Below are 18,820 nucleotides of genomic sequence, written 5' to 3'. Positions count from 1 at the left end.
AATTAAACTCCTTGCAGTGTACTTTTTAATAAGGGTTGCTAGCACGAGAAGCAGGAAAAGAAGCAGTCAAAAGAAGCTGGAAAATTTTCTAGGAAGGAAGGAAGGAGAGAAAGAGAGAGAGAGAAGGGAAAAGATAAGAAAAGGGGAAGGAGGAAGAAGCAAGGGGAAAGAGGGAGAGAAAGGAAAGAAGGATTAAGAGAGAGAAAATACAAAGAGAAATGTTCTGAGAGAGGAAGGAAGGAAGGAAGGAAGGAAGGAAGGAGAGAGAACAAGAAGGAAAAGAACACAATTTGCAAAATACGTTTTGCAAAGATGGCCCTTTGGCCGAACTTCATCCAGACATACAGACTGGCTTAACGGCGGCTAATAAAAATGGCTGTCAGCTCAGGCCCTCGACTGAACAACTGTTAACAACTGCCGATAAAAATAAGTAAGTAAATAAAAAATTTCTTGCAAGCAAACGAGCAGCCGAAAGAAGGAAGGGCTGGCAGAACAAAAGGCTCCCCTTGATCTGTTGACAGAGTTTTGTGTTTCTGCTCCTCCACTGGGATCGAGCAAAGGCAAGGGAGGAAGGGAGCGAAATCCGGGATGCTAACAAAAGGAAGAGAGAGGAACAGAAACAGCTCTGGATGCTGGAACAACGTGTGGGCGATTTTACTTATGGCAGCTCTCCCAAAATACTAGAACAATCAAACGAGGGGAATTGCAGCCAGGAACTAATTACCCCTGTGAATGTACAGGAGACAAGAAAATTCCAAGGTTCACTTCGTGGTGCACAGCAGGCATCAAGCCAGCCCACATTGCCCTACCCCGACTACGCCGGGGAGCAGCCAACTGCTCCGACAGACAAAAGGTGACATTTTCAAGAGCCGGTTGCAAAGCCCAAACTCTTAAATTATCTCAAGCCTGAATAGTTTCACTGAGGAGGCAAGCGGGAAGGGAGGGGCAGCTGCTTTTCCAAGGCTGCAGGGTTACTTGAACAGGGACAAGAAAGAGAAGGGAGGCAGGGATGGAAAATACGGGGATCCGGAAGCCACCCTTGGTGGGGATCCTGCCTCTAGAGAAAGCGAGGCTGAAATAATCTGTATTTTGAGGCCAGCGTTCTGCTGTGAACCTCGAGCGAGGTTTTAGAATTGCCAGCTCGCTGTGTGCAAAGGGCTGAGTTCTAACCCCGAGGAGAAATGGCAAAGGCATTGTAACTGGTGCACAGAACATGTGTGTGCCAGCTGTTTTGTACAAGCCAGCTGTCGGGCCCTCTAACCCACCCACCCCCCGCTTGGTTCAGGAATCCAATTAAAGCTCATCTGGCACAGGACCACAGTGCAGATCCCTAACCGTGTGGTCAAACCTTTTGACCTCTCTGGAAGCTTTTCCTAATAACCACTCTGCTTTCCAAATCCATATTTGGAGCTGGGGAGGGCGCAGATGAAAAGTGGAGGATGCTAACCATTTGAAAAAGGGCTGAAGGAGGGGGGGAAGAGAAACAGAAGGAGAGGGAAAGATAAAGGAGAAGAAGAAGAAGAAGAAGAAGAAGAAGAAGAAGAAGAAGAAGACAGTCAAGGAGAAGGAAAAGATAGAGAAGGAGGAGTAGAAGGAGAAGGAGAAAGAGAAAGAGGAGAAAGAGAGGGAGAAGACAGACAAGAAGAACAAGAAAGAGAAGATAGTCAAGGAGAAGCAGAAGATAGAGAAGATGGAGAAGGAGAAGAGAGATCCAGCCATCTGTTGCTGTCACGATGCAAGAAAGAAGCCTGAAGGATTCTGCATTCCCAGGGAACATCAGATGCAGAAAGTCCCTCGTCTTTCAAAGCACTCTTACCGTGCGCCACCTCCTCCGAGGACCAAAGCCACGGCATTTCCTGTCAAGACGCGAGCGAGCCGGGAGAAGTCGGAGTGTCTGTCTGCAGGTTTCTGGAAGACGCGTTCATACATTTCTTTCTGCACGTGGAAGAGCAGAGAGCAATACAAGCCTTTCAGCGTTGGCCAATACCATCCATCACGCCGTAGGAAGGAAAGCAGGAATATGGCCCATTAATAAGAATAAGGGTGGTGTGTGTGTGTGTGTGTGTGTTGTTTGTTTTTTTGTTTGCAAAGTCAGGAAATTCAGGTCTAATAAGTTCAAATTTTCCATGGATCTAGGCAGCCTTTTGGGAAGGAAGGAAGGAAGGAAGGAAGGAAGGAAGGAAGGAAGGAAGGAAGGAAGGAAGGAAGGAAGGAAGGAAGGAAGGAAGGAAGGAAGGGTAGAGAGGAAGGAAGGAAGGAAGGAAGGAAGGAAGGAAGGAAGGAAGGGGAGAGAGAAGGAAAATATAAGAAAGAGGGAAGGAGAGAGGAAAGAAAAAGTAAAGGGAAAGAGGGAGAAAGGAAGGAAGGATTAAGAGAGAAAAAAATGTGGAAGAGAAATATTCTGAAAGAGGAAGGAAGGAAGGCAGGAAGGAAGGAAGGAAGGAAACCAACCAAAGCACGGGATAACACAGCGCAGTGTAGAAACGCAGCCAGCATCTGGGCCACGGACACCCACAGATTCGGGTGGGACATCACAGCTAAGGGTTGACCCCGCGTACAACTCAGCCATGGACCGGGGCACCCACGACGCAGCCCCTTACCAGTTTGGGCAGGCTCCGCCGTGAGAAGACTCGGCGAGGGCAGCGGAGGTGAAGGTGGGCCGAGCACCAGCTGCGCATGTTGAGCCACTCCACGGTCCGGGAAGGAAGAGGGCCGTCTTCTCGATACAGCAAAATCAGTTGTTTCTGAGCTCGGACGGCCGTGTTCTCCAGCATCCGTTCCAACTGGTACGGAAAATGGGGTGGGGGTGGGGGGGGTTAGGTGATTGTTATGGTGGAAGGTAGGAAGAGGGAGGGGGCTCCTTCCCAGAATGCAAAGAGACCATAGAGCTTAGAAAGTCTGGTGGGCAGGAAGACAGCAAGGATGAAGCCTTCCTAGTTGTTACCATAGTTATGCAAATCGTAGCTTTAGTCGGACAAGATTCCGTCTGTAGGCAAACAACCATGAACTACGGCAGTGTTTCCCAAACTTGACAATTTTAAGGCATGAGGACTTCAACTCCCAGAATTCCACAGCCAGCAACGCTGGCTGTGGAATTCTGGGAGTTGAAGTCCACATGCCTTAAAATTGTCAAGTTTGGGAAACACTGAACTACGGTTTTTGACTTACAACAGCTCATCTAAAGTTACAACGGCACTGAAAAAAAAAAAGGGATTTATGACCGGCTTTCACAGTTACAACTGTTGCGGCATCAAAACTCAGATCCTTGCCAACTGACTCCTATTTAGGACGGTTGCAGTATGCCAGTGTCACGCGGTCTCCCTGTGACACGCAAAGCCAACGGGGAAGCCGCTCAACAACCGGGTTTACTAACTTCACAACTGCAGTGATTCATTTAACAGCTGTGGCAAGAAAGGCTGCTGCAAAACTTACTCAACAACTATCTCATTGAGCGACAGAAACTTTGGGCTGGGTTGTGATTGTTAAGTCAAATATTATCTGTACCATTTTATTCCCCACCCTCCAAGTTTACAAACTGCATCTGACGTCTAACAAAGCCAGAATCAAATTTGCATTCTTTTTGAGCAGTTCCAGCGTGACTCACCTCCCCGACGGTCGGCTCCTGCTCACCCAGGCCCACAATCAAAATACAGTCGGCCTGCCGGATACAGCGCTGAGTCCAGGGCGTGAGGGTGTCGTCTGACTGATACAGCACAATGCGGTGCATGTCCTCCTGCTGGCCCAACCAGCTGGACAACCGGTACTCGTGGATGCTAAGGGAGAAGAGGGGCAGAAGAGAGCGGTGAATTTCTTGGAGGCTGGTCACGCGGCATCATCTACAATCTACCGGGCGGGTCAACCAGCGAGGAGCCTAGAAGAATCTTCCTAGCATTCTGGGCTTCTGCCATTTAAGGGATTTGCAAGGGATTCAAGTTTAAGGATGCTCACTCAGCTCTGCCTTGGTGTCTGCCGAGCTTCTACCTGGTGAGGCCCTAAGCCGGTCTTTCTTGGTCCTCCGAAGAAGGATGTTTTGCACCATCGTTCTACATCTCCATATCTATGGAGATCCTCCAGGTCCATGGTTGGCCCAAAGGTGCTTTTTCACGAGGCGACTGGACTCTCTTTTTTTCCTCTTTGAAGACTTTTCGCTTCTCACCCAAGAAGCTTCTTCAGCTCTGGAGCTTCTTCAGCTTTTCAGCTTCTCCTCTGAAGAAGCTTCTCGGATGAGTTTCGAGTTTTTAAGGGCTTGCTTACATTGTCCGGGGGACAATGAAAGTCCTTACCTGTCAAGAGCGGCGGAGCCCAGCTGTTGCTTGATGTTGTCGCTGGTGAGCAGCAGGGTGGGACCTGGGAAGAGGTCAAGGAGTTACTTACCAGCAGGGCCACTGATTTGCCCTCAAGATTTTAACTCCAATGCTTGTCATTTCCCTGGCAACTCGACCTCCCTCCAGGGTGCAGCTAAGCCAAATAAAAAGCTTGGGGCTGAAAGGAGCATCAATCAAAGCATCTTAAGCAGCAGAACCAGATGTGAGGAGATCCTGGGTGGGAACGTGATTGAAAGATTAGTATTGTGAGGAATTACAGAATCACAAGAGTTGGAAGGGACCTTGGGGGGGGGGGTCTTCTAGTCCAACCTCCTGCTCAAGCAGGGGACCCCAGATTGTTCCAGACCAGTGGCTGTCCAGTCTCTTCTCGAAAACCTCCAGGGATGGAACACGCACAACTTCTGGAGAGAAGCTGTTTCACTCATTAGTTGTTCTCACTGCCGGGAAATTTCTCCTTTGTTCTAGGTTGCCTCTCTCCTTGATTAGTTCCCGCCCGTTGCTTCTTGTCCTGCCTTCAGAAGCTTTAGAGAATGGGCTGACCCCCCTCTTCATTGTGGTAGTCCAAAGCAGGCCACAGTGTTTGCTCCCCGTGACCCTCTATGGAAAGAAAAGTTGAACTTCGATGAAGCAGGAGAAGAAGAGCACGGATGTTCTTAAAACTCGGCACTGGAGAAGAATCCTGAGAATTTGTGGACCACCACGAAAACAAACCAATGGATCATCAAACACATCAACCCAGAGCTCTCCTTTAAGGCATGAATAACCAAGCTTAAATGATCCTACTCAGAAACGTTATGCAAAGGCCTAATTCTCTGGAGATAAGAGCCAGTGTGGTGTAGTGGTTAAAGTGTCAGGTTAGAAACTGGGAGCCTTTGAGTTCTAATCCAGCCTTAGGCACGAGGCCAGTCCCTTTTGCTTAGCCCTGGGAAGGAAGCAATGGCGAACCGCTTTCAAAAAACAGCTAGTCCAAGGAGTCACCAGAAGTCAGCCCTGATTTGAAAGTACCAATCTCTCTCTCTCTCTCTCTCTCTCCATCCCTCTCTTTCTCTCTCCTGGTGAAGGAAATTGATTCCGACTTGATGGCACATGATCAATCTATCCATAATTGGGATTTATATCCCATTTTTTCTAAACAAAGAGCACTCAGGACAGCTGGATTGTTGCAGCTATTTCCTAGGGATGGGTCAGCTTTTCTTTTTCACAAGAACCATGATACCAGCCCACAACGCCACAAACATAACCTCAGGGAAAAAAAAAAAAGATCGAGGAGGCAGCAAAGGACCAAACTGGATTTGCCTGAATGAGAGGTAGAGAAAAACCCATAAAAATTCCGCTTTTCTTCCTAAACAATATTCACCAAATGGCTGGGGCCCACGGATGAGACAAATCCTGTACAAAAGAACCAGCATGCTTTTTAATCTATCCACACGTCTTTGGTGCGTTGCTTGGTGACAGAGTCTGCTTGTCCTAACTTGCAAGCCAAGTTCCACGACGGCCCTCGCTGTTCACCAATCTTTAGTTTGCCTGTTTGGATCGCAGCTCTTAACTTCCGTGCACCTTTTCCCTCCCGTTTTAGGATCACCCCAAATCCCTTTAATAATCACCCTGTAAGTTACAGCTCTAGCTTCTAAAAAAAAAAACCACGGCTGAATGGGCAGTTTTGGATTGCTAGATCTAAAGGAGAGCAAAGCACCGGGGTTCGCTCTGTAGAATAACTGCAGCTTGGCAGCGTGTTAAATTGAGGGGGGTGGGGGTGGGAAGGAAGAGAGGGGGAATTAAATAAAAAGAGATCAATGTCGTGCCGGAGAGAAAGGTCAGGAGCTATGCAGACAGACGGTGCTGGGGAAACATGGAATAGGAACCCAGCCAGAAATATAGCCCGCGCTGCATAAATAACTCATTTTCCTGTTAGCAGAATGGAGCGCCATCAAAGGGGGAAAAAAAAAAGACAAAATTGCTCAGGGCTGAAATGTAAAGCGACTTGACTGGGGGAGGTAATGGGGCAACAGAGTCTCCCTCAGACTGCAGGAAAGAGCAGGCCTGAATCCAAGAGGAAAGGTTGGGCAGACAGACGGACACACGTAAGAATCATAGGCTTGCAAGGGACTTCAGAGGTCATCTAGTCCAACCCGTCTTGCTCAAGGCAGGAGCCTTATACCATCCCAGTCAACTGGTTATCCAGTCGAATTTTGGAAAACCTCCAGCGATGGAGCACCCACAACTTCGGAAGGCAAACTGATTAATTGTTCTGTCGGAATTTTTTCCCCCTTAATTCGAGGTTGGATTCCTCCTTCGTCAACTTCCACCCATTATTTCTTGTCTTGCTCTCTTTGGAGAATAAGTCAATCCCCTCTTCTCCACGACAGCCCCTCAAGAACTGGAGGGCAGTTATTATGTCCCCCCAAATCCTTCTCTCTTTTTCCCCATCTCTCTCTCTCTCTCTCTCTCTCTCTCTCTCTCTCTCTCTCTCTCTCTCTCATTCTCTCTCTCTCTCCCTCTCTATGATGGCTAGCAGGCTTCCTCAAAGAAAGACAAGCTCCAGGTGGGAGAACACAGCACTATTGTTCAAAAACTCCTTTGCGTTTCTCCCCGGCAGGAGTTTCAATTAGTTGTCTTATTCCATCACGATCTGCATAATGTCTTTGTTCTGTTTATGTTCAACTTTTTTCTCTCCCTCTCTCCTTAACATCTGTTTCTTCCCTCTTTTTTTTGTTATTTTCCTACGCAGATCATGCCCTTCTGGCTAGACTAATACACAGCGGGCCAAAGAATTCCAAGGCCGCTCGTGAGAGCCAAAGAGATAAACGCTTGGCCAAGTTTTAAAATGGGAGCAGATACGGAATCTGAGAGCGTGCTGTGTTTTTGAATTGCTAGGCTTTTTTATCGGCCTGGATGCTTTCATGCACTGAGGTGTTTTCACAATCTGGAAAGGAAGTACAGATACAGACTTATCACTATAATTGAGACCTGAAATTCCATCGCTAAACAAGGGACTGATTCTACGACTTTTGGGGCCATGGGTTGTTAAACAAATCACTTCAGTTGTTGATTGAATGACATGCAGTCGTTAAATGACTCCACTTTCTCCCATTGGCTTTGCTTCACTAGCTGTATTCAGCCTTATTCAAACATTGCTCAACTTGTTCATTTTGTACAAATTCACCAACGGTGGCTCCACATTGTAAGAAAAGAGAGAGAGTGTGAAAGAGAGAGAGAAGAGAGAGAGATAAGCAGAGAAAAAGAAGAGAGAGCGAGAAAGAAAGAGGGAAGAGAGAGATAAACCCTGATTTGCTTGTTCTCACAATGTCCAACTATTTCGGTCTATAACTCTTTACCCCCCCCCCGAAAATCATTTCCTGCCATTGCAACTTTGAGCAGCGGCTCGCAACAAGATTTACGACGCCCAACTGGCGTTCGGAAAAAGTTTTATGGCACCCGGCTTTTAATTCCATTACCAATTGTTTAAATGCATTGATGGCAGGACGAGGTTGTGTCATAAACTCTGCACAGTTATGCCAGATTTATGGAGACGGGTTATTTATTTAGATTTGTTAGATGGTTTGGCTGGCCCGGGGCGTTTTCCCCACTCCGCAGTGCTATTGGTTAGGGGCTGTGCAAGAAAAAAAGCCACAGGGCCCCCGCCAGCTTCTGCAACACAGCAGGTGTTTTTGTCTGACGGAAAAAGCATCCACACAGCCGGCCACCTTTTCTTTCCCTTCCTCTCACCTCTCTTCCCCCACCACCACATCATTTCTGGATGACTCATCATTCCAGCACATAAAGGAAAGCTGCATGTGCAGCTCACATCACACGTCTGTTTGCTGGAGCATCGTTCTTAGATCTGGGTGGGAAGCTAGCTCTCAGTCTAACCTGGCTTGGAAAGAGACCCACATTATAAACAGTCCTAGGCTGACAGCCACAACCCAGCCCCTAAATTTGTGTGTGCGAGCGAGAAAACTGTCGGAAGTGAATTTCGACCCCCTTTACGACCTTTCTCGCCACAGCCGTTAAGTAAATCACTGCACGGTCGTTAAGTGAACGTGGCTTCCCCACTGACTTTGCAAAAGGAGGACCGCGTGACCCCCGGGGATGCTGCGACCGTCCTAAATACGAGTCAGTCGCCAAGCCTCCGAAATTTGGATCCCATGACTGCAACGGTCGCAGGCGCGGGAAAACAGTCGTAAAGCCACTTATTGCAGTGCCATTGTGACTTTGAACGGTCGCTAAACAAGTGGCTGTAAGTCCAGGGCTATCTGTACGAGGAAGGGAAGGCTTTCCGCGAAGAGGCAGGGCAAAGCCAGGCCTTGATTTTCAAGAGGAAAAGTCATGTTTAAAAGAGCAGAACGAGCTCTGTTGGAAATAGATTTTTTATTTTATTTTATTTTGCCGAATGCAAAGCTTCAGCTTTACCGCTCGGAGGCTTTGTAGCTCATATTTTGAGAGACGTCAGAGCTTTTTTCCCACGCTCCGGGAGACACTTGGAGGGGAAAAAAGGGGGTCAATTATGTCCCTTTGTGCCACATAATTACATCTGGGAGGGACAGTGACAAAAGGCGAGCACAGGGTCCCCGGCTGAGATCAGCAGGCTAAGTACAGTAAGTTCCGGACGGGGTGGTTGATTGAGTGTAGCTAGTTGGAAAGAGGTCAAGAAGACGACAAGTGGTTCCTCTGGTGAATTGTTCTCCCGGTCAGGAATGTCTCCTTACTTCTAGTTTGCTTTTCCCTTTGATAAGCTTCCCTCCATTGCTTCTTGTCCTGCCCTCTGGTGCTTTGGAGAATAAGTGGACCCTCTGTCTGTGGAGATTCTTCAGTCCTGCAGCTCAAAGGTGCTTTTTTCAAAAGGCAACTGGACTTTGGAAGGAAGAACAAAGAAAGACCAGTTGCCTTTTGAAAGAGCACCTTTGGGACAAGGTGACCCCCCCCCCTTCTTTGTGACAGCCCTTCAACTAAGGGAAGACAACTATCACTCTTCTCTTTATTAGGTTAGATATATCTAGCTCCCTCAACCATTCATGGTAGAGTTTAGCCTGCAGATCCCTTATCGTCTTTGTTGATAAGGGTCCTATGACCGGAATTAGATGCAGTATTCACCCCGATACACACACACACACACACACACACACACACAAAAGAGGTTGAGATTCTAGAAAGAGTGCAGAGAAGAGCAACAAAGATGATTTGGGGTCTGGAGGCTAAACCCTATGAGGAACAACTGAGAAAACCAGGTGTGGCTATTCTAAGGAAGAGATGGACTAGTGGAGACCTGGTAGATGTCTTCCATGACTTGAGGGGCTATCACAGACAGCAGAGGGTCAGCCCATTCTCCGATGCTGAGGGCAGGGCAAGAGGTAACGGGTGAAGATCATGAAAGAGAGATCCAAGCTAGAACTAAGGAGAAATTGCCTGAATGTGAGAACAATTAATCAGCGGAAAAGGTTGCCTCCAGAAGTGGTGGGTGCTCCATCAATGGAGGTTTGCAAGAAGAGATTGGACAGGCACTTTTCTGGAAAGGGTTAGGCTCTCCTGCTTGAGCAGGGGGTTGGACTAGAAGACCTCCAAGGTCCCTTCTAATGTATTATGGTTTGTCGCACAGCCAGCCAGATGTTCAAAGTAGCTTAGGGGCATTGGATCAAGCCCTTCCCCAAAGCTACCGCAGTTTTCTTAGCAAAGATTTTCCAAAGCGGCTTGCCGTTGCTTGCTTCCTAGGGCTGAGAGAGAGAGTGACTGGCCCAAGATCACTCAGCTAGCTGCGTCATTAGAACTCACAGCCTCCTGGTTTCCAGCCTGGTGCCTCACCTCAAGACCAAACGAGCCCTCCACCCGATGTTATCCTTAGCTAAAGATGAGACGCTTGAAGTGAGCGTTGAAAATAGATCTCGGTTATTAAAATTAACAGAATTATGACACCAGTTAAGTGTCAGATGGCAATTTGAAAGCAGCTTGGCTGCTTTTGAGGAGATCTCGGATGACCTGTCAGCTAAGGAAAGAAGAACAATCTCCTCTGAGCTCTTATGAGTCACTCAAGACGTGATTAAATCTGCTCTCTTCACACTGGATAAAAAGGGCAAAGCAGAAACTCACAGGAGAGAAACCCTACTTGAACATCCCACTCTACGGGGCCATTCCAGCTTTTTTCAGACGGGCCACCAAAGTTTGAGAACGTATCTCCTGGACGTCCCTCTCAGACCACCCACGGATGGTCTGAAGCCACCAGGAAGCCAGGAGGTCTTACCAATGGCGCAGAGGGCATGCTTGAGTTCCAGGGTGAAGGTAGAAAGAGGCACATCTTCAGAGACAGGCATGATGGCCACCGTGGCGAGGTTGCTGGCTGGGTTGCTGGCGTCCCACTTGCTGCTGGCAGTGTGCAAGCCCAACTGGTGCCCTGGAGGGAAAAAAAATCCCACTGGAGAAGACCGTAGGCCGAGGGAAGAAGCATCCAGAACTTCCCAGCCCAAAACTGGCATTAATGTGAAACTTGAGAAGACGGGCCCAAATCTCAGAGGCGTGATAGAAGTAGGTTTGTCAAATCAGGAGATTCGGGCAGTTCAAATACGTGCAGGTATTTCTTGATGGAACTCCAGTTCGTTTAGTGACTGTCTGAAGTTACGACGGCATTGAAAATTGACTCAAAACTGTTGGAGCATCCCAGAGGTCAAGGGATTAAAATTCGGGACACCGGGCAACTGATTCGTATTTATGACGGTGGCAACGTCCCAGGGTCCCATGATCCCCTTTTCACCACCTTCTGACAATGGGGGGGGGGGGAAGCCAGATTAAACACCCTGTGACTAATTTAACAACTGAAGATATCCACTTAGCAACTGTGGATAAGGAAGGGAGTAAAACGAGGCAAAACCCGCTTAAGGAATTTCCCACCTAACAATTCTGGGCTCAGTTTTGGTCGTTAAGTGTATACAGGCGGATTGTCCCAGTCTTCCTCCTGTAATTCCACACACAACTGCCCCCTCCAGCCCCCAAGAAGCAGGAGAAAGAGCCAAAGCATTCCGCATCTTACCCCCTTGCTGGAGATTCCCAAGGATCTTCTCACCCAGCAGATGTATAAGCCGCGTCACGACCTGGAGAGCAAAGAGAGAATGGGGGGGGGGGGGAAACCAGAGATATAATCACCACCATGGATCCAAACCATTTAACAGAAAGCAGAAAAAAACTTTCAGCTGGAGGGCTGCCAAAACGCTGAGGACCTTTTATCAAAAAAACAAAAAACAACAACAACAACAAAAAACCTACCACCACTTCTATTGTCGGCTAAAGAGAGGGATTAACCTTAAATCTTTCCGATTCTGTTCCAAGGGGAGCCGGGCGACTTTTCTAAAGGGATCTTCCTGAAAACCTAGGCCAGCGCTCTGCGTGAAAGGTCAGCGTCCATCCTGGTTGGACTTAATTCATCTCACTGCGGTGTGCATGTGGAGAATATGAGTAGGACTTTGTTTGGCTACGAGACCAGGAAGGAGGGGACGGGCAAACCCAGAGGACGGACAAAGGCATGGAAGGAAGGAAAAAAATGTCTTCCAGGTTTGCTCAGCCAAGGAAGGGGTCAGCTTCAGAGCAAAGCTTGGAGGCCCCCTTCCATTCCTGGTGGTGTACTCACAACGTGGCATTCACCCCAGGTGCTTAACCTAGGTTGTGAGTGGCGCTTACAACAGAGCTGGAAGGGATCGTGGAGATCTTCTAATCCAACCCCCCAAATGGTGATCCAGTCTCTTTTTAAAAACCTCCAGTGATGGACTGTCTGGGTGGGCGGGAAGAGAGCAAGCAATTCAGAGTACATCTACATTTAGGCAGATCGTTGTTTTATTCTGGCAAGTTTCTGTCTGTGGGTGAATGACGATAAAGAAACGACTCAGAAGTAGCTCCATATGTTCTGGGGGAAATGGACATTTTTACTATATCCTTAAACTAAGAACCAACATTAAGCTTGCTCCATGTACTTGGGAAAAAGCCAGAAGTCATTCTTCGTACATATTTGGGTTTTTCGATACTTATTTGTGGCTCAGGGCTGAAATGAGTGCTCTCTGAGCTGGGCTGTTTTCTTGCAGACGTTGCACGACCCAAACTAGCTAACATCATCAGGGCTAGAAGGGAGGGAGTGGACCCCCCCCTTCTAGCCCTGATGGTGTTAGCTAGTTTGGGGTATGGGGGTCTAGAAGGGTGTGGGGGTCTGCTCCCACCCTTCTAGCCCTGAGGATTTTGGGTAAACGAAACGTCAGCCGGGAAGCAGCCAAACTCACAGAGTATCAAGGGCCTCTTCGCCGTGCTTTTGTTTTCTTTATATTTTTCCACCCTCTTTTCGTCCTCTGGATTGCTTCTTTGGATTCTTGGCTTATGTGGGTTTCTTTTACGGGCGGGCTTCGTCAAAGGCAACAGATATTATTGGAAAGAAGTAAGTCCATGTGCCAGGGTCTCTTGACGTCAGATGTTTGGATGGGCAAGAGGCAGGCCACTTGTGTGGACGAGGTTCAGGACCCCGGGCGTGAACTTCTGAAGCCCGAGGAGAGAGGGGAAAGAGGGGGGGCTCTGCAGCCCGCTTTCACGTGACGTGAAGCCATGGGCTCAAAAACAAGTGTGCAGCCCCAGCACAGCAAGCTGCCTTCTGCCACTGGTTGAGTCACTCCACGGCTGCTATGGCAACCTAACAGGAACATCAATTTGGGGTGGGAACAATGCGTCTGGCACGCACACTCCTTGGGAGTTTAAAAGCTGCTCTGCTGGGGGAAAGAAGACACGCTGTCCTCCCCACCCCTCTTCGGTGGAAAGCGAGGGGGGAAAAAAAACCTCCCTCTCTATAAACCCCTACCATGTCAGTAAACACTTCTTTTTTTTTTTTCAAAAAAAGAAAGGGGGAAAAAAAAAGTTGCAATCAAGACAGCCAAGCTGTTTCCTCCAGCAATTTTGCACTTCTTCCAATCTTTACAGCCAGCAGAGAAAAAGGAAGGAGTCCTGGCCCCTTGTCGTTGCCATCAGGAGCGAATCTGCCTTAATAACAGCAGAAAAACGGAGTTGGGTGGGACCGTGGAGGTCTTCTAGCCCAGCCCGCTGCCCAGTCTTGCCCGTGCAGAGGATAATGTGTGTGGTAGTCTATTGGGAGCCAACACGTGAACAGCTGGAAGGAATTGTGCGTCAAATCTGCTCCGGGAGAACATCAATAAAAGGGACGTCAAGAACGGGTCTCTCATCTGACTCTTATAAGCAGAGCAGAAAAGCAACAATGGGCTTGCTCTGGCATTCGCCCCTAGTCCTCGACTTACGACGGCAAAGGGGGGGACCCGGATTCCCAATGCTAAGCAAGCTGGTTTTAAAACGAGTCAGGCCCAATTTTAGGATCATTTTTGCCAGGGTGGTTAAGTGGATCACGTGGTCATTCAGCCCCATTAATTGCCATGTCGGAGGGTCACAACGGATGGATCATGTGACCCCAGGACGCTGCAACCGCTGTCAATTACAAGCCGGTTGCCAAGCGCCCACATACTGTTCACATGACCGTGGGGAGGCTGCAGTGGTCGTAAGTGCGAGGACTGAATATAAATCACTCTTTCCAGCAGAGTTTTTGACTTCAAATATTCGCTGGACGATTGTTTGTAACTCAAGGACCAAATTCTCTCCATCGTGTCTAAAACCGTAACGTTATTATTTTAAAAAAAAAAATTGATGTTTTTTTTTTTCTGATGCTACTCAGAATATACCAGACACCCTCAACACAGCCGTAACAAACACCCCGATTGTCTTGGCTTCCGTGTCACAATCAAAGTGTGGCTTTTAAAGCGCTGCTTACTAAGTAGGGCAGGGGAAAAAAATAAGTCAAATGTAGCTGCGTGGCCCAGTTTCTCTACGAAAACCGCAACTGCTGCTTTGCTAGGAATAATAGACAGATGGAGCGCTCTTCTAAAAATAAAGTAGCTTTCAAATGCACACAAGTTGTCAGGAGGACACGCTGGCAAGGGCTGTGGGGGCAAAATAAAAAATAAAAATTATTGAGTGGGCCAGATCCACATTTAGACAACACACAATGGAAACCTGGGGTTTTGCTCTCTCCTCGTCTTCCTTACGCCATGGGGAAGGAAGATTTTATTCTCCAAATCCCCAAAAGGCAAGACAAGAAGCAACAGATGGAAATTAATCAAGGAGAGAAGCAACCTGGAACTAAGGAGAAATTTTCTGACAGTGAGAAGGATTCACCAGTGGAACGGCCTGCCTCCAGAAGCTGTGGGTGCTCCATCACTGGAGGCTTTTAAGAGACTGGAAAGCTACTTGTCTGAAATGGTGTAGGCTCTCCTGCTCGAACGGTCGCTAAATGACCTGTTGTAAGTTGAGGATTACCTGTGCTCTAGGCAAGGAGTTTTGTCTACTAGGTGAGCTGTGGGATCCCTCTCTGCAGGGATAATTCTTGACTTGAATTCAGACGACAGGCAGAGCACCCTTCCTACCTGGGGGAACTTGCGTTTGATCGAGCTGAGAGCTCCCTCAGGAAGTTTGGCCAGCTCAGAATCCCGAACAGCATGGACCGTCGTCGCCCTGGGTTGGTGAGTGAGTGCTTCAACCTGGAAGCAGGAGACAAAGTTGTTATTAAAATGGCGTCAGAAACCGCTGACCCGTTGCCGAGAAGGCCCTGGTCATCCTTCACAACCAAAGTTCCTATTAAATCCAGATATTCTGCTTCTTCTTTGCAGCCTTTCCCCCCCAAACCCTAATTATGATGCCCAGCCATCCCTAAAGGACACTGTAGAATCTTAGAACCGTCCCTTGAAAGCGGCCCTCTCTGAACAGTCTCCAGATAACGTGGATTTCAGCTCCCAGAATTCCCCATCTACCACGGAGAATTCTGGGAGCTGAGAAAGCCACTTTTCTGAAGAGCTGGCAGGAGTCTGCTTCGAGCGTTTCTGGCAAAGGCAGAACAAATAAGAGAGAAAGAATAGTTGTAGCCCGGGCTTGACCTGCTGGGGGGGGGGGTCTTTGGTTGCTTCTGTTGAAAGCAGCTGCGCTCAGAGAGCACCAAGGACACCCCCTCCCCAAAATGCAGAAGAGCACAAAAGCAGGAGATGAGCAGTGAGTTGTCACTTTCTGCCCAGCGGGGGCTGCTGACATTTCATGCTTCAAACTCAGCCTGCTTTCCTGCTGCTTTGCTCCACAATAAACCTCAGCTGAGCAGGGCAAGAGAGACCCAAGTCAGCTGAGGCTTAGCAACCCATGGAATCACAGGACTGGAAGGGACCTTGGAGGCCATCTAGCCCAACCCCCTGCTCAGGCAGGAAACCCTATGCCGTTTCAGACCAAGGGCTGTCCAATCTCTTCTTAAAAACCTCCACTGATGGAGCTCCCATAACTTCTGGAGGCAGGTGGTTCCACTGGTTAATTGTTTTCCCTGTCAGGAAATTTCTCCTTAGTTCCAAGTTGCTTCTCTCCTTGGTTAGTTTCCACCCGTTGCTTCTTCTCCTGCCTTGTGGTGCCTTGGAGAATAGGCTGACTCTGTTTTTCCTTGTGGTAGCCCCTCAAATATTGAAAGGCTGCTATCATGTCTCCCCTAATCCTTCTTTTCACTAGACTAGACATACCCAATTCCTGCAATGGTTCTTTGTATATGTTTTAGCCTCCAGTCCCCTTTATTGCTCTTCTCTGTACTCTTTCTAGAGTCTCAACGTCTTTTTTTTTTTTTAATAGCGGGGCAGCCAAAACTGGATGTTATTTTTTTGCGAGTTACGTGAAGGAGAACGGCATCTGTTTTTAGCTGATTGCTTTTCGCTTGGAGAGCACCGCAGCAGTAGCCAAAGAGGTGCCTTCATCCAAAGCCTGTGGAAACGGGTGGAGGCATGCTTAAGGATGGGAATTGGAGAGGGAGAAGGAGAAAGAAGAACAGCCAAGAAGAACATGGCACTAGAGATCCTGCAAGAACAGAGTGTCTCTTTCAAAAACTCTTAGGGGCCACTCCTAGTTGCCAACGATCTCAGTCCTGCTGAAGGAAAGCCAACATTTCTGCTGCAACGTTCAGGCCGCCAAGACACTTCAAGTTGAGGAAAGAAACGGGAGTGCTTTCTCTTGATTGAGTAGACAAGTAGAGTCTCTACACCATGCCAGAAAGAGGAGACGGACGTCCGGCATTGAAACATGTCTCCAAAAGAGCTCGTCTCCTCTGGGCAATTGCAAAGGAAAGAGGAGAACCTCAACGTGCAGGTAGAAGGGGTGAACTTCTCAACAGGACTAAAGGAATGGATTTGCCTTCTTCTGTCCTTCAGTTCTGATGGGGTTCACAACAGATCTGTCAGATGAGTCCATTTCAGCCAATCAGATATTTTGTGGAGGTCCATCACCATGGAGAAAAGTTACCAGCCATTCATGGTGGTTCTCTGGTCTACAAAGAAGTCCTCACGGGAGACTCCCTTTATATAGGGACGTTTCTCTTCGCTAGTATTCTGGATCTGGGGAGATAAGCCTCCTTCTCCCATTAACTAATGGTGACCTCCATCTTTATTGCTCTGTGGTCCTCTTCTGTCCTTCAGTTCTTATGGGGCTCACAACTTAAGAGCAGGTCTACCAGAGGAGTCCCGTTTCAGCCAATCAGATATTCCGAGGAGGTCCATTGGCACCGAGAGAAGATAACAGCCATTCATGGTGTGTTTTTCAAAAGATAACTGGGCTTTGTTTGTTCCTCATCCCTTTGTCATTGTTAATTGGTTCCGGGAGGCCCGATGAGTACCAAAAACAAAGAGCAGCAAACAATATTTTTCCTCATCAGGAATAACGTAGTGAATCACAAGGCAAATTCTAGCTTCGCCTAAAACGCTTTGAGTATCAACGCTGATGGGTTTCAAAGCAGCTGAGTACCAAGGGACCACTGGTAGACTGGGAAACCATTTGACTGGGATGGTGTAAATTCTTCTGCCTTGGTTAGGGGTTGGACTAGACTAGAAGATCTAAGATCTAAGGTCCCACCTCCCAGCCCTACAATGCTGGGTCCTACGAAATCTCCAAAAGCGCCTCTATTTTGGAAGAGTTCAGGGTTCTGGAGCAGGTACTTTAGCAGAAAAAAATATCCGAAAAGAGCTGAACAAGGGGAGAGTCCAAGAAGATGGATGACATCAAAGTAAGCTCCCTTTAAGGGCAAATTAATTGGCTCTCTATTCGGATTTCAACCCAGCGTTTAATCAAGCACGGCATTGGAAAATTGCCACTTGCATCTTGGACAAACGGAGGGATTAATCACGTCATTTAATTTTTCCAGGTCGAGATAAGAATCCTTGTTATCCTCAAGAGGCAGGGCACTTAAAACCATTTACACATGCGTTGGTGCTTTGCAAAAAAAGCTGGGAAATCAGTTGAGGGAAGCATATTTTAATTAGCCAAGATCAATACTATTGACGCCCATTTTTTTTGGGAGAGGAGTTGGCTACTATTCAAAGCAAATGAAAAGTAAATCCTTTCTAAGCTGAAAAAGTTTTGGCACTTATTCAAGATTATATTCTCCAGAGTCCTTCCGGTGCAACAGGCTGGATCAATTACCATCCATCTCTCAAAGCCTTTAGGATAGCTAAGGCTCTACACTAAAGCACTGTTTTTTCCAATAATAATCGTAAAAATAACCTTCTGCAAATCTTCAAAAGAGACTGCTGTTCAGAGAGGTTTAGAAACATTTGGGCTAGTGGTTAGGCACCAAGCTACAAAGCAGGAGACCACGAGTTCACGTCCTGCCTTAGCCATGAAAGTCAGCTGGGTGACCTTGGGCCAATCACCAGGAGACGGTGAGTTCTAGTCTGCCCTTAGGCATGAAAGCCAGCTGGGTGACTTTGGACCCATCACCAGGAGACAGTGAGTTCTAGTCCCCCCTTGGATACGAAAGTCGGCTGGGTGACTTTGGGCCGATCCCCAGGAGACGGTGACTTTTGCCACTCCCATTCTACTTCTATTTGCAGTTCTACTTTCTTCAGGCAGTCCTCGGCTTACGAGCCCAACATTCAGGTTGCAAAGGGGGAAACTGGCAAAGCGAGTCTTGCCCCCCTTTTTTACGACTTGTCTTGCCGTCGTTAAACGCGAGCCCTGATCTTTTCCTCTCCGCAGGAGGAAAGGCAGCAGCTCCACGGAGCCCTTTGAGATCGCCGCTAAAAGAAATCAAGTGCTTTTTTGCTCCTCGCCCCACCCGGCTAGTATTTATGAGCTGAATTAGCTAGGACGTTTAGGACAGGCTCTTTTATCCCCCTCTCCTGGAGCGTATAATGGAATCTGCAGCCTCACCAGCTGGCTCCCAGCAGCTCTGGCTAATTTAATTTCAGATTCGCGGTGATATATCACCCAGGGATGAGGCGGCCTGCTGCTAGGGAAGTTGCTCCGTTTTGCTGCAGAGTTTACTTAAAGAGAAGTTGCCCAGCACGAAACACGTACCGTACTTGGGAACTGCATTTCACAGACAACAGAGGTGGTCCTCAACTTATGAGCACGATGGAGCCCAAGCGAGAGAATTACTAAGTGGGTTTTGCCCCCATTCCTTGCCA

General features: G+C 48.0%; 1 protein-coding gene across 2 annotated transcripts in view; it reads right to left on the bottom strand.

The window, feature by feature from the left end:
* The window catches only part of PNPLA7 (patatin like phospholipase domain containing 7), a 45,224-nt gene that overhangs the window by 11,217 nt on the left and 15,187 nt on the right, over positions 1-18,820 (bottom strand). For both annotated transcript variants that reach the window (XM_039322927.1, XM_039322926.1), the window contains exons 19-25: positions 14,768-14,881; positions 11,341-11,401; positions 10,558-10,707; positions 4,284-4,347; positions 3,605-3,773; positions 2,601-2,783; positions 1,817-1,935 (exon numbers count right to left, since the gene is read on the bottom strand). In XM_039322927.1, the coding sequence (XP_039178861.1) occupies positions 1,817-1,935; positions 2,601-2,783; positions 3,605-3,773; positions 4,284-4,347; positions 10,558-10,707; positions 11,341-11,401; positions 14,768-14,881 (860 nt within the window). The remainder of the gene's footprint in view (positions 1-1,816; positions 1,936-2,600; positions 2,784-3,604; positions 3,774-4,283; positions 4,348-10,557; positions 10,708-11,340; positions 11,402-14,767; positions 14,882-18,820) is intronic.

The sequence above is a fragment of the Crotalus tigris genome, unplaced genomic scaffold (assembly GCF_016545835.1).
Source record: "Crotalus tigris isolate CLP2741 ecotype Arizona unplaced genomic scaffold, ASM1654583v1 scf7180000024153.1733885, whole genome shotgun sequence".
NCBI lineage: Eukaryota > Metazoa > Chordata > Lepidosauria > Squamata > Viperidae > Crotalus > Crotalus tigris.
Note: the sequence above shows the minus strand (reverse complement) of the source record. Positions and strands in the feature narration are given on the sequence as shown.